The 14596-nt window shown below is 42.4% G+C and overlaps 2 protein-coding genes and 1 long non-coding RNA gene across 4 annotated transcripts in view; 2 read left to right on the forward strand and 1 right to left on the reverse strand.

Moving 5' to 3' along the window:
* TFPI2 (tissue factor pathway inhibitor 2) lies at positions 1-5002 on the reverse strand. The gene is made up of 5 exons (XM_040260437.1): positions 4580-5002; positions 4122-4304; positions 2731-2910; positions 1405-1575; positions 1-1035 (listed from the first exon to the last, which is right to left on the reverse strand). Exons 1-5 carry the CDS (start codon positions 4665-4667, stop codon positions 956-958), a joined length of 702 nt encoding a protein of 233 aa, XP_040116371.1. The 5' UTR covers positions 4668-5002; the 3' UTR covers positions 1-955.
* LOC120877952 lies at positions 1861-2852 on the forward strand. The gene is made up of 2 exons (XR_005724429.1): positions 1861-2567; positions 2634-2852. It is a non-coding gene; the product is annotated as an uncharacterized LOC120877952 (long non-coding RNA).
* The window catches only part of GNGT1 (G protein subunit gamma transducin 1), a 27461-nt gene continuing 17100 nt past the window's right edge, over positions 4236-14596 (forward strand). Inside the window, exon 1 of one of the 2 annotated variants that reach the window (XM_040260438.1) lies at positions 4236-4342. The gene's annotated coding sequence lies outside the window, so the exon portion shown is untranslated. Of the gene's footprint in view, positions 4343-6481; positions 6570-14596 lie in introns of those variants that run through there. The other variant, XM_040260439.1, reaches the window with a different exon arrangement.

A 14596-nucleotide genomic window follows, 5' to 3' on the forward strand; every position in this document is an offset into this window, starting at 1 on the left:
TAGCATTTTCATCTTTTTATTGTTGTTATCATACCTTTGGGATACATTTTTAAAAGAAGGATTGTTCAAGAAAAGCACAAATGTACTTATACTTTTGCCAGATCAGGGGCATACTTTTAAATATTACTCTTGCCAAGAAAATGTAGGAATTAAAAAAAAATCTTGTTATTACGGAGAAAGAAAAAACTGTTTAAATGAAATGATCATATTTATCAGCAATATTTTATTAGTGGAATTTAAATTATTAAATGTATGCATTGTCTCTGATATAATATAAATACATACAAAAATTTTAACAACATATGCGGAGTGGGGATGGATGGATAGATGAACAGAGAGAATTTCCCCCTCCGAGGAGAACATTTCTGATATAATTAATGTACTAGCTTTTTAATTCAGTCAAAAATGTTACTTTATTATCTTTTAAATGACACAACAGAAATGGAAGTAAGTTAGCAGGATCTACATAATAGCATTTGTAACATTTTTTGAAGTATTGGTAAATCTTCAAATTTGTCTCCTTGGGCCTAAAATATAATCTAATTTTTAAATACAAAATTAAATATATTTGCTGGTCCTTTTTATGATCCTATATGTTAAAAAATATGATTATATTGTCTTATGTTTTTCAACCACAATCATCTTCTGCAATCAGGGAGAGCAACCTCAAGAACTGAGTGAGTCATATTTGCTTTTATATCTTATGCACAGCAAGAATTTAACCTCATAAAAAAATAGTTGAATAGCATATTTAAAACAATAGATTCACATTTGAATAGCAGCTACTTATGTATTAAAAAATACACAAATAAAAAATGTAACATGTAAGAACCGGTGTATAAATAAATCACTAATGGTTCGCTTGCCTGTGTTACCATGTTGTCCTTCAGATATAACCATAAGGACATTCACAAGATGACATACAGAAAAAAAAAAAAGAAGAAGAAGAAGCTGGTTAAAACTGCTTCTTAATTTTCAGTCTTCTATTGGCAAAGAGAAGTCTTGGCATCTTCTTGTTCTTTTCCTTCTTCAAGGCTAAGATCAACAAAATAAAAATAAACATCATATGTCCCCAGTCTGTAGACTCATTATAAATCACCATTTCTGACATGCTTACAAACCCACCTCGTCTTACTATTAACGAGTATAAAGTCAGTTTTACTCACTATCCACTAAGTTAATAACATTCTACCTTTAAAATATCAGGACACAGCTACTGCCTACTGTAGTTAGCCTGTGTAAACATTTAGACAAAACTGATCAGTACTGAAGTGCTATGTATGTAGAAGTAGTCTAGAAATGGCAATATGCTATTAGTAAAATGGGTACATAAAATAATTTTGTTTATGAATTATGTATAAAGTTAGTTTAAAAACTGAATAAGAAAAAAAACCAAAACGTTACCTTTTACACAAGTACGTTTGCAGTCCTTCAAGGTGACAAAATTATTGTCATTTCCTCCACAGCCAGTATAGGTGAAGGCCTCACAGGCTTTGTGTCTTGGGTTAAAATAATAGCGAGTGACATTAGCAGAACACAGCCCCTCATCTTTTGGGCTGTAGCAAAATGCTGGAGCTTAATGGAAAAGAAAATAAAATTAGAAATGCAGTACTACTGGAAATAATAAGCTGTGCTGATTACTGAAGTAAGTGAAGAACATCTAATCCCATAGAAGCTTCTTTCTGAATCCAAAATATTATACAAAGCCATCTAAAAAGTGTGCCTTAGATTTCAAATACATAGTTCGTTCATTATAAATTCTTATGGAGTAGACAGAACTTCAAGCTATATCCTTGTATCATTTGAATGTGTAAAGAAATTAAACCCCAAAATCAAGTATGGTCAGGTAAAAATGAGCCATGTTTCAAGAGAAATATGTGACATGCTTTGGCACACTCTCTTGTGTTGGCAGTTTTATTTTCAATGTTTCTATCAGCTCTCCTTCCATTATTAATCAAGAATACATATATCTAATTCCCAGGTAGCCACTGGAACACTTACATTTACATAAACAATTTAAGAGAACACCAGCAACAAGCAACTCCTCATTAATTCAAGATTTTGCATACTCAACACGGTATAGCTACAGAGGTTTATCAGAGACCGCCAAAGCAAATTTTCCTAGTTTGTTGAACTTATCTGTGTACATGTCTCTGCTGTGCCTATGGAAAATGCCTGGACTGTCTCTACAAACACTACCCACTACCCAAGTAACCCATCATTTTAGGGATCGCGTGGGGTATGTAGGTAAAACATGGGGAGGAGAGATCAATTTGTGCTACAATATGTAATTACTAAAGAACACAGCAATCTAATGAAAAAGTTTAGAAAACTTCAGGTTTCACCAGCTTAAGTCTCTATCTCACACTATCTCATATATATACCTGATTTCATACATGTGATTCATCAATGAACACTGTAGGTTTTTTATGTGCAAGTTAAATAGATGAGAAATAGTTCTAAAGAAACAATGCAAAAGAGGAAGTAAAAGCTTGAATCAGAGCTTCGTCACTTTGCAGCCCTGAGAACTTGGCAAGTTATTAAACTTCTAGCTCGCACTCTCACATGTAAAAATATTCCCTCACAAGGCAGTGGTGTGCAGACTGGTATCATATTATATGTGAAATCATCAGAATGCAAGCCAGCTTAATTTCATATCAATTATTAATGTTTTCACCCTAAAGTCTAAATAAAGAAATGAAGTACAGACACCACAAAGAGAGTATTTACCTCTCTTTGGCGCACAGAAGTCCATACACGTAGCTTTATCCGGGAACCGGTTCTCGTTGCTGTGACACCCACCAGATATGAACTTTTCACATGTCATAGAACTTAGATTGAAGAAATACTGTTCTCTGAGTTCCCCACACTGCTTCTTATTCACTTTTAACCGGCAAATTTTGGGAACTTCTAGGAAAATATGGGCATAAAACAATGTTAGTCAAAAATCAGCCTTCTTATTCTTCCTTTAAAACTTAACTGTATTTTCAGAAACCACTGGTGGTGGCCAGGGGTAGAGTGGTGACGGGGGTGGGAGGCATGATATTTAGTGCTGGGCTAGTAAACGCCCAAAAGATTGCCCATTAGTCCAGCAACAACAAGATTTTGTATCCTTGGGTCCAGCATTCCGCAGATGCAACCAACCCAGAGAGAAAATATTCAGGAAAAAATAATTCCTGAAAGTTCATTAAAAAAAAAAAACACAAAAACAAAGCTTGAATTTGTCCTATGCTGGTAGGGAATCTAGAGATAATTTAAAGTATAAGGGAGAATGTGCACAGGTTATATGCAAATACTGTGAATTTTGGCATCGGAGAGTTGGGGTCTTGGAACCAGTCACCAGAGACACTGAGAGGCAACTCTATTCAGCTTTTGATTTTTTTAACAGTGTCTCCAGACCTGATTCAGCTATGATAAATTTTTCATGCTTACTAGAAAGATTATTCTCTCAGAGTGTTCTGATTGTTTCAATGTATGAAACTAATCAAACTTATTCATAGGAATACACATTTTTCCCTGGCTCAGTTCCTTTAACAGCTGAGCCCCATGTTCTATTACGGGCCTTCACAGAGACAGTAAACATAATTAAAATAAAATTGCAAACAGCATTGTGAATCTCTATATTTTTTATATCTCTATACTAACCCAAGATCTCTTTGGGTATCAAGGGACAAAAGTAAGGTTATAATTAGCTAAATTCAGACTTTAATAACAAAATCCACTGAAAGTATTTCAGATCGCTACACAGTGGACAAGAGGAAAATGCCCTCTCAAGGAGGCATAAAAACCATAGGTTTAGAACTAATCATAAATACAGACAGGCACTTATGTTGCACCTAATACATGACACTCTTGCATCCTTATGCCTTAGGTGAAATCTTTCCGGAATCTGCACACACACTGAATTATGATAAATGCCAGTTAAGGGAGAGGAAATGTTTGTCGTTGGAAGTTTCATGATCACTTTTAGCCAACTGAAAAGCAATAGGCCTAACTTAGTATCCGAGAAAATCAAGGATGAAACCTACTATAGAAAATGGGATGTGAAAAATAAGCTCATTTCCCACTTAGCCCTTCTCTGCCGCAGTCCTGGAGTTCTAGGAGTGGGAGCGAGCACTTACTCTCAATCCTCCAGCACGCTTCGTTGCAGGCCTCCAAAGTTTCAAAATTGTTGGCATTGCCCTCGCAGCCTCCGTACATGAATTCGCGGCAGCTCTGCGTGTACCTGTCGTAGTAGTAACTGGGGATCCGCGCCCGGCAGGGCCCGTCGTCCAGGGGCAGGAGGCAGATCTCCGCGTTATTTCCTACAGGAGGGGTACGAGAACCAGAGGCAGAGGAGGAGGTCAGCCGCATCTCGGTGGAGGGAGGGCTTCCCCCGGGGTGGTGGGGGTGGGGAGGTTTGTCCCAGCAGCTTCCCAGCCCAGCAGAAGGGCCTTACAGAGACAGAAAGTGCAAACTTGCGGCGCACGACAGGAATTAGGGGGAAGGAGGGCGCAGAGAGCGGGTGCAGGGGTCCGCGGAACCCCTGCCGCCTGGCCAGGGCGAAAAGGGGTCCCCTGAGCGCGGGTTGCTGGGGTACCTGGCGGCGCCAGCGGGGCATCACCCAGCGCGGTTCCCACGAGGAGCAGCGACAGAAGCATCAGCCAGAGGGGGCGAACCGAGTCCATGGTGTCCGGATTCAGACGGTGCCGGCGAGAGGAGGGGAGGAGGGTGCACAGCGTCCAACCTCCAAGCGGTCTGGATTCCAGCGCGGTGGGTGCCGCTGCTTTTGTAGGGTTAGCGGCCCTCAGAGACGGGACAGGGCGGAGCGCGCCTTCGTGGAGCCTGGAGGGGAGGCTGATTCATGCCCCGTGAGCTCTGTGACCCAGCCGCCTCCTTGCGCTGGAAAGTGTGTGCTGGGGAGAGGAATTCCCCGCCAAGCTGAACCTGGCCCCAAACTTTCTCCCGTGGCTCTTCGGGGATGACCCAGATGAAGCATTGTGTCAGAGATGGGAAGTCGACAGGCTTGAGGGAAAATGACCTGGTGTGATTGCACAAGGTTCCAACTTGCAGCATCACGCAGAGGCCTGAATCCACACTTTGAAAGCACAAAGTCCGTGTCTTTGGCGGGTAGAAAGTGTGAAACTCCTAGGGCCCAAGAAAGCAGGGCTTATTACATTAGATCCTTTAATTAGATTAGAAACGTAAGCATATGCGTATCTATTTACCTTTAGACATAGATATGGGCTTCCCTGGCGGCTCAGATGGTAAAGAATCCCCCTGCAGTGAGGAGTCCCAGGTTCAATCCCTGGGCAGGGAAGATCCCTTGGAGGAGGGAATAGCAACTCTTTTCTTGCCTGGAGAATTCCATGGACAAAGGAGCCTGGCAGGCTTCAGTGTGAGCGACTAACACTTTCAACCACATATTTCAGTAGAGATCTAATTTACATTTCATGGGCTCATAATATGTCTAAGTGTATAGTTGGATCAATTTTGACAATTATATATACCTTTGTAATCACCACTCCAATCCAGAATTAGAACATTTTCATCACCCCAGAACATTCTCTTATACTCTTTCCCAGTCTATCCTTCAACCTGAGGCCAGGGACAATAGCTCTTCTGATCAGCATAAATTGGATTTCCCTGTTCTAAATCTCATGCAAACAGAATCATAAAATATGTACTGTTTTGTACTTCACTTCACTGTTTTTAAGACACACATATGCTACTGTAGGGGCTTTCCCTCGTGGCTCAAATGGTAAAGAATCTGCCTGCAATGTGGGAGGTTCAATCCCTGGATTGGGACGATCTCCTAGAGAAGGGAATGGCAACCCACTCCAGTATTCTTGCCTGGAGAACCCCACGGACAGAGGAGCCTGGCGAGTCACAGTCCATGGGGTCCCAAAGAGTCGGACACGACTGAGTGACTAACACACACACTCACATGCTATCTTAGAGTTTGTTCCTTGTAAATGTTGAGTAGTCTTGCAATGTATGAGTATACAATGAACGTCCTATTACTGGACATTTGTATTATTTCTAGTTTGGGGCTACTACTATGAATAAAGCTGCTTTGTGTATGCAAACAACTTTTATTACTCTCGAATAAAATATTTTAAAATGTTAGAAACTGCCAATCAGTTTTCCAAAATGATTCTTCACCCCTCCAGCCATGTGTTTGAGTCATAACTGTGTTTTTGGACCCGGAACAGGAAAATCCAAAGAGCAGTAGCCTTGGGGGATGTGGCCAGTAGGTCCTGAAGCTTTGACCAAATCAGCTGCTTCCCATACATTTCTCAGGGTCAGTTTGTCTATTACGTTCATTGGTGCTTTGACATAATAGCGTGAGCCTAGCCTTTGGTTTATACAAAACAAATGATCTACATGGGATTTTATATGAAATGTTAAGGATATTTTTGGAGAATATTTTAATGGGCTCTCTTGATGACTGTGTCTTTCCTTCCTCCACCTTTTCCTCTTGCTCTGTTTAATATTCTTAAGAGAGTAACTATTCCTGGCTTCTTCTGAAGATACTGAAGGGAGTTTACAAAAGTTCTTTCCAGTTTCGGAAAATCTCTCTGCTCAAGGTGAGTTAGTAATGTGGGATATTTCCACACATAATGCCTAGGGCCAGTTTTCAGTTTTCCTGGTGTCATGGCAAAGAACTATATTCCTAGGGAAACTAGCCTGGTCTGGAAATACTCTATGTCACTTATACCGTCAGATTGCTAGATATCTGTGGTTAAGAGTGACAGGGTTATAAGGATAAAGGTTGAACAACCAGTTTGCCAGGAAGGAAAAATGAAATGGGGGAGGGGTGTGTTGGGTTGAATATTTTACTGATTTCTATGGCGTAAATGCTCCCAGTTATGGCTGATTCCAAACCACCAGAGTTGGAAATGGATGAATACAATCGAGTTCACCAGAGCCAATGTGAGCTAGCTCCAGCAAGTCAAACACTGAGGCAGCCAGTTGGTTTTGGAAAGATACACTCCTCTGAGAATCAGATTAGATCTTCCCAATACCTCCCAAATACTAATAGGGGAGGGAAATTTTACCAGACATTTAGCCAGGATCATGTTGAGATAATTACTTCATGGCAAATAGATGGGGAAGCAATGGAAACAGTGACAGACTATTTTCTTAGGCTCCAAATCACTGCAGATGGTGACTGCTGCCATGAAATTAAAAGATGCTTGCTCCTTGGAAGTAAAGCTATGACAAACCTAGACAGAGTATTACAAAGCAGAGACAGTACTTTGCTGATAAAGGTCCATATGGTTTTTCCCGTGGTCATGTATGGATGTGAGAGTTGGACCATAAAGAAGACTGAGCACAGAAAAATTGATGCTTTTGAACTATAGTGTTGGAGAAGACTCTTGAGAGTCCCTTGGCCTGCAGGGAGATCAAACCAGTAAATTCTAAAGGAAATCAATCCTGAATATTCATTGGAAAGACTGCTGCTAAAGCTGAAGGTCCAATACTTTGGCCACCTGATGGGAAAAGCCGACTCATTAGAAAGACCCTAATACTGGGGGAAAATTGAAGGCAGGAGAAGAAGGGGATGACAGAGGATGAGAAGGTTGGATGGCATCACTAACTCAATGGACAAGCTCTGGGAGATGGTGAAGGACAGGGAAGCCTGGCTTGCTGCAGTCCTTGGGGTCACAAAGAGTCAGACACGACTGAGTGGCTGAACAACAACAACAATGTTGAGAAGAAAAGCTAATTCAACTTCAAAGGTAACCTATTTCCATTCTTCTGAATCTGTTTAAATGTGTCTCCCAAATGGACTAAAAACAGATTCAAGGATTGAGACTGAGACATAATTACCATTCAGCATTGACTATTGTCAATTCTGTTCTTTGTTCTCAGCTGCTAGCAATTTGTGATCACTTTTTTGCTTCATGTATTAATAGAAAGAGTAATATTTTGAATTAGGGCAGATTATTTTGGGGAATTTCACGGTGCAGTGGGAAAGCAGACTTGGGAGTCGGAGGGTACCTGGATTTTCTTTCTTCCTTCTTTGGAAAAGTTACATAAACTCTTAGAGCCTCAGTTTTCTTACCTGTGAAGTGGATATACTAACTGTCCCTTATAAGTGTGCTGTGAGGATTTGACTCAGACAGTAAAGAATCTGCCTTCAAGTGGGAGACCCAAGTTCGATCCCTGCATTGGGAAGATCCTCTGGAGAAGGGAATGGCTACCCATTCCAGTATTCTTGCCTGGGAAATCGCATGGACTGAGGAGCCTGGCGAGCTACAGTCCATGGGGTTGCGACTAAGCACATACACACACATGCTGAATATAAGATGCATTCCAACTTCAGAGATAATTTAAGAGAAAAGGAGTGTCTTAGAATTGACAAAATACACAGTTCTTAAGGGATTAGTCCCAGCTCTGGAAAATCCCCTGGAGGAGGGCATGGTAACCACTCCAGTATTCTTGCCTGGAGAATCCCATGGACAGCGGATCTAGTGGGCTATGGTCCATGAGGTTTCAGAGTCAGACACGATTAAGCCACACACACACACACACACACACACACACACACACACACACAGTTCCCACTGAAAGCCTTGGCACAACATTTTAAGATGGAGCACCAACCACAACTGAGAAGCTGAGCACCACGAATTGAGCTTGCAGAACTGCAACCCATGACTTTGCTCCCATCAGATTTCCTCTTTGGCTGAGCTCAGAGGTCACCTCTGCACTTCAGAAGGTGTCACACGGTCAGATATTGCTTTGTGAAGAGCTCTTCTGGAGAGGTGAGCTTCAGGGCTCTCTCAGCCCCAGCAGGCACTCACTGCCCTCCGGCCTGCTGTGTAACAGATGGAGGGGCACAAGGGCAAGACCAGACCTCTCATCCCTTGGAGGTACAGAGGCTATGCACGCAGGCTGCAGTCTGTGCACAGAGGTGCTCTAGACATGTCCATTTCCTCCCTTGTTGCTTTTTAGTCTCTCAGTTGTGTCCTACTCTTTTGCAACCCCATGGACAGTAGCCCTCCAGGCTCCTCTGTTGTCCATGGGATTTCCCAGCCAGGGATACTACCGTGGGTTGCCATTTCCTTCTCCAGGGGGTCTTCCTGACCCAGGGATCGCACCCACACCTCTGCATCTCCAGCATTGGCAGGTGGATTCTTTACTGCTGAGCCATCTGAGAAGTCCAGTTTCCTCCATTGCTCTGTCCCAAATACAGTGTGTCTCTAACAGCTCTGTGACCACTGCGCAGGGACAGGGAAGAACAACTGAGCACGTGGGGGAGTTAGGAGTGGGAAATTGTCAATCCAGGTGGTCAGGAAGAACATTACCCCTCAGTTGCAAAACCCTTGAGTATTTCTATATGCCCGAAAAAAGATCTTTTCCAATATAAGAGGAAGCTAAAATTCCTGGGACTACTTTAAGTTGCTGAATTTATTTTTAGGACCATGTGGAAAGGAGCTATGTGACCACTACAATCAGCCTCCATACGGATGTCATAGTACTTCTGTCTCCTTAAACCTGCGTCTAGGCCAAAAGATTAGCACAGCACAGCTGAGGAACAGAATTCCTTTATCCGAGTCAACAGGAAGTGCAAGGCTGGAGGGAACTGGGAAAAACAGTCACCCAGATTGATTTATCATTGCCAGTCCAAGCAACAGCTCTAATGGCGCAGCTAAAGACAGAGGCGCAAAATAGCTTAGAGATCTGTAAAATAAGGCATGGAATTCTTACATTCTTATAGTGCGTGTATGAATGCTCAGTCGTGTCCAACTCAACTGAGCTGACAAATACAATCCTATGGACTGGAGCCCACCAGGCTCTTCTGTCCATAGGATTCTCCAGGCAAGAATCCTGGAGTGGGTTGCCATGCCCTCCTCCAGGGGTTCTTCCTGACCCAGGGATCGAACTCAGATCTCCTGCATTGCAGGTAGGTTCTTTACCACTGAGAAACCTTTGAAGTCCCCATTCTTATAGAATGAATACTGAAAAGAACTGTCAATACCATCTGTCCCAGTATTGTTATTCTACCTTTACGAGTTGAGGCCTAGAAAGATAAAATGTCTGGTCATGTTCACTTGCCTTCATTGTTGGCAGAGCTGAGCCTAGAACCCACATTCCTGATACTTAGTCAGCCCTGGATTCTTTCTGACGTAGCCAGACCAAGGCTCTTTCCACTGTGTCAGGACCTTAGAGTATTTGCTGCTTCGTTTCTCAGTCATGTCCAACTCTTTGCAACCCCACGGTCTGATCCTCTGTCCAGAACGCCGGAGTGGGTTGCCATGACCTCCTGCAGGAGATCTTCCAAACCCAGGGATCAACCAGGTCTCCGGCTTTGCAGGCAGATTCTTTACCATCTGAGCCCCCAGGGAAGCCTGTAGAGTATTTAGCGTTCATGTAAATACCAGAATTGGAGCACACATACACTCCTGTGAGTTCAGGAGCAGCATTTTGTATGTCAGATCCTTGCCTCTGTTCTTTTCCACACCCTCCCCCACCTTGGCCCCATAACAAGTAGATGTGAAGTTGTTTTGGAACACAGTTGCTTCTAGAATTCCCAAGTCCTGAGCATTCTGTTCTATCCTCTGAGAGCCCCACAGACTTCAAAGGTGACCATGAATTTCAGGAAAGGATTGAGGCAGATGGTCTTCCTCTGTCAGATACCCGAGGGAGCGGTGGTCTGTCTAACTTTTGAGTGAATGAGAATTAATTTAACCCAGTGATTTGGGGATGCATATCATAACATAACATCACCACTTAAGGAGTTACATTGCTGCTGCTGCTAAGTCGCTTCAGTCGTGTCTGACTCTGTGCGACCCCATAGACGGCAGCCCACCAGGCTCCTCCATCCCTGGGATTCTCCAGGCAAGAATACTGGAGTGGGTTGCCATTTCCTTCTCCAAGTTACATTGATAACTCATCAATAAAGAAAGTTCTTGCTGCCCGTTAGTTTAGCCCTGTTAAAATAAAATCTGAAATGAGTCCAGCTGGCACTAACAAGGAGTTTGCACATCTGCAAAGAAAGGCAGCTAATCTCTTCTGAGTGAGTCAGTCGTCACGAGAGTTTTGTTAACGTTTAGACAGTTCCTTCACCAGCTAGACATTCTTCTAGTGGGTCGGGCTGTGGAGAAAATGTTTGCTCTGTTGCACCCTCTGTCGGACACAGAGTGCATTTATCATTGTTACATAATATGGTGGGGTCAGTTAAAAGCATGAGACATTCCCTATGCCTAATTTTATTATTCTCCTTCTCCCTAAGCAGAACAAGATAATGAAGTATATTATGTGTCTCTTACCGTGGTCATTCTGTCATTCACCTATTTTAAAAATAAGTGGATTAAACATATACAGTGTGTCCAATTTTGTGCCTTTTTGTACATTTGGGATACAAAGATGATAAACACACTAGGTATCTCATGACAAAATAGGGTAGACAGATAAACACTCTGTGACCCAGTTGCAATATCGTGTTCTTAGTACAACATTAAAAATCTGTACGAGGTTCTATTGGACCATGGAGGAAGAAATCAAAACTTAAGCAAGAGCTCAATTCACAATAAAAACCAATCCAGTCAATATATCTCATATTGCGTCTTCTGTGTCTGTGGGACACAGGCTCTTTTCTTCATCAGCTAGTTGCTTTGGTTGGTTCTCTTAGGAGCTGGGGTTATAGCAAAGCATTACCCTCCTCAAGAAGGCAGGATTTCAGAACCCCTCTTTCTCTTCTTCCTAAATGTATGTTCCATCAAATGTCATGCCTACTTGGGATGCAGACCATCTTTTTTCTCATTCAGGTTGCTGGACATTTAACTGTGTAGGGCACCAAGAAGGTTGGGACAGATTTTGAATTATTTTACCCCAGTTTTTAGCATTGTGCAGCTTCACCATCTATCCGGAATTCTAGCTGAGGTTACCAATCCACTAGAAAGAGCGGCAGGTTAAGAATGAGGGAGGGAAGGCAAAATTTCCCTGAACTCTTGTATACCACGTGGGATCCTCGATAAATGTTTGTTCAGAGTTTGGATTGTACTTTGCACTCATTAGCTCGTTAAATACCCCCACAATAACCACTTGAGGAAGATACTTTTTTCTCCCCACTCTGCAAATGAGGAAGCTGAAGCTTTCGATAGATATGTGACTTGGCCAAAACTACATATACAAGCAGCACAAGCAGTCTGGTTTCTGGTTCCCCTGGCCTCACTGTGCCCACATCCTTTTCTCCCATGTTCATGGGGACTAGAGTCAGACTCACTTAATAGAACGTGTGCTCGTGACCCTAGTTCAGTACCTGGGCAGCTCTATCTCAGCTTTCCTTTCTCCTCAAGTATGAAGTTATAATTGAGAACTAGCAGAGAAGTGCAATTTAAATGCACTGCTCTAATGCTCTAAGAGAAACATCTGCCGAAGTTGGTAATCAGATAAGAGGATTGGGAGAGTTAATCGGAAAGACCTTATTTTCAGGGTTATATTTAGCAGAGAGTAATGGGTCTTGACCTTTCAAGTGTAAAGATACACTTTCATGAGAAAGTCTTGTTATTTTTATACTCTAGCCCAAATCCCTGGAGAAGACAATGCAACCCACTCCAGTACTCTTGCCTGGAAAATCCCATGGACAGAGGAACCTGGTAGGCTGCAGTCCATGGGGTCGCTAAGAGTTGGAGACGACTGAGCGACTTCACTTTCACTTTTCACTTTCATGCATTGGAGAAGGAAATGGCAACCCACTCCAGTGTTCTTGCCTGGAGAATCCCAGGGACAAGGAGCCTAGTGGGCTGCTGTCTATGGGGTCGCACAGAGTCGGACACAATTGAAGTGACTTAGCAGCAGCCCAAATCCCATGTTGGTTATACATTACTTACTAATGTGTCATAATAAGCCATTCAACCATTCATTTGCTGTAGCTTTATGTAGAAAGGTTTTGTGTATTAAGTCACAAAGGAGGAACAACTTGCCATTTGGGGGCAGAAGGAGACGCGAGCTGCAGTTTGAAAGGGGCTTGCAATGTGGGAGACCTGGGTTTGATCCCTGGGTTGGGAAGATCCCCTTGAGCAGGAATACCCACTCCAGTATTCTGGGCTGGAGAATTCCATGGACTGTATAGTCCACGGAGTCGCAAAGAGTCAGACATGACTGCTGCTGCTGCAGTGTGTCCAACTCTTAGCAACCTCATGGACTGCAGCCTACCAGGCTCCTCCGTCCATGGGATTCTCCAGGCAAGACATGACTGAGTGACTTTCATTTCACATACATCTCCTAGCACTCACATTTTGTTTTGTTTTTTCCCTCTTATTGACTGTTAGTGAGAGGAAAACTGAGCTGAACTGAAATGTTTGTATTAGAAAAGAATTGAGTACTAGTCTGGACTGGATATACTGAACAAGCCAGAGAAGGGTGAGTTGTCCCTGCTGGTCAACGGACTGTCCTGTATTCTCTAGCTTCCTTTCTCTTAAAATAGAGGACATGCCCTGGTCCAGAGATCGACCCCTTAGCTGCTTCTCTTGGTCCTTTCTTCTCTTGCTTTCTCAAGGCCTTCACTCACCCCTCTGTGACGTCAGCTCTGACCCCTTTCTCATCCTTCAGCACAACACCCAGGTTATAAGTTTCCATTTGGAGTGCTCTATCTCTGATTTTTTTCATCCCAAACTTGCAGTTCATATTTGACTCTATGGCCCTTTCCTATTAGGACCCAACTTCACCACTCCCTTTCCCAGCAGAACTTCTCAGAAATGTTATCTTCACTATCTGCTTCCACTTCCTCCTCTCCCCTTTTTTCCCACATTCCATTCAATAAGCTTTCACACTGAGAAGAGGAAGAAAAAGTGCTCTTGTCAAGGGCAGCCCATCCTGTTGCTACACCCTACTGGACCTCCAATACATATAACAAAGCAGCTGGCTCTAAGGTCACCAGAGACCACATTTTCCCAACTATATTTTGTCTAGCCTTTCAGCAGTAGCTAACAATTTCAAATCCTTCATCATTCTCAAAATGCCTTTTTTCAGTCTTCATCATACTATATTCTTTTGGTTTTTCCCTATTTAGTTGATTTAGTAAGACCTGGAAGGTAGGATCTCATAAATATCTGGGGAATAAACAATTTTTTATTATTACCACTCTCCTACTTCTTTTCAAGTGTCTTAAAAACCCAACTTGCTCAGTAGAAACAGAGAACCAGAGTTGCCCTGGGGAAGAAAGTGAGTTGCCATAGAATCTATTTGAATGTCTAGACTCACTTGTGCTTAGCTACAGGTTGAAAGAGATTGGTATGCAATCCGTGTAATAAAAATAGCGACAAATACAAAAGCAACTGGCTTTGAAAAACCAAATATGATACAATGTGTGATCAACTTGATTAGATGGAAGAAAAAAAACCCCAAACACAAACTATCTTTTACGTGATAGGAAAAAAACCCTCAACAGAAAAAGAGTGATTTATGGAAGGATGTAGTATAGACACAGTAAGAGATAAGAAAGTTGATTTTGTTTGCTGCTTCTGCACCTAGCAATCAAGAGCACCTGGTCCCTGGTAATTAATAAATATTTGCTGAATAAATAAATGCTTCTTAGTAGCTATCATTTTACTGGCCCATGTAGAAAGAGGAAAAAGAGTAGATACACAGATATAAAGGGATA

This window comes from Oryx dammah, unplaced genomic scaffold, assembly GCF_014754425.2.
Source record: "Oryx dammah isolate SB20612 unplaced genomic scaffold, SCBI_Odam_1.1 HiC_scaffold_18, whole genome shotgun sequence".
Taxonomy (NCBI): domain Eukaryota; kingdom Metazoa; phylum Chordata; class Mammalia; order Artiodactyla; family Bovidae; genus Oryx; species Oryx dammah.

What these genes read in the sequence shown, in the direction of transcription:
- TFPI2 (XM_040260437.1), bottom strand. Translation starts at nt 4,667, where the DNA reads ATGGACTCGGTTCGCCCCCTCTGGCTGATGCTTCTGTCGCTGCTCCTC. An exon ending in TGCCCCGCTGGCGCCGCCAG is followed by an intron (nt 4,305 to 4,579) that starts GTACCCCAGCAA and finishes CCCCTCCTGTAG; the next exon opens with GAAATAACGCGGAGATCTGC. An exon ending in CAAACGTACTTGTGTAAAAG is followed by an intron (nt 1,036 to 1,404) that starts GTAACGTTTTGG and finishes TGTTGATCTTAG; the next exon opens with CCTTGAAGAAGGAAAAGAAC.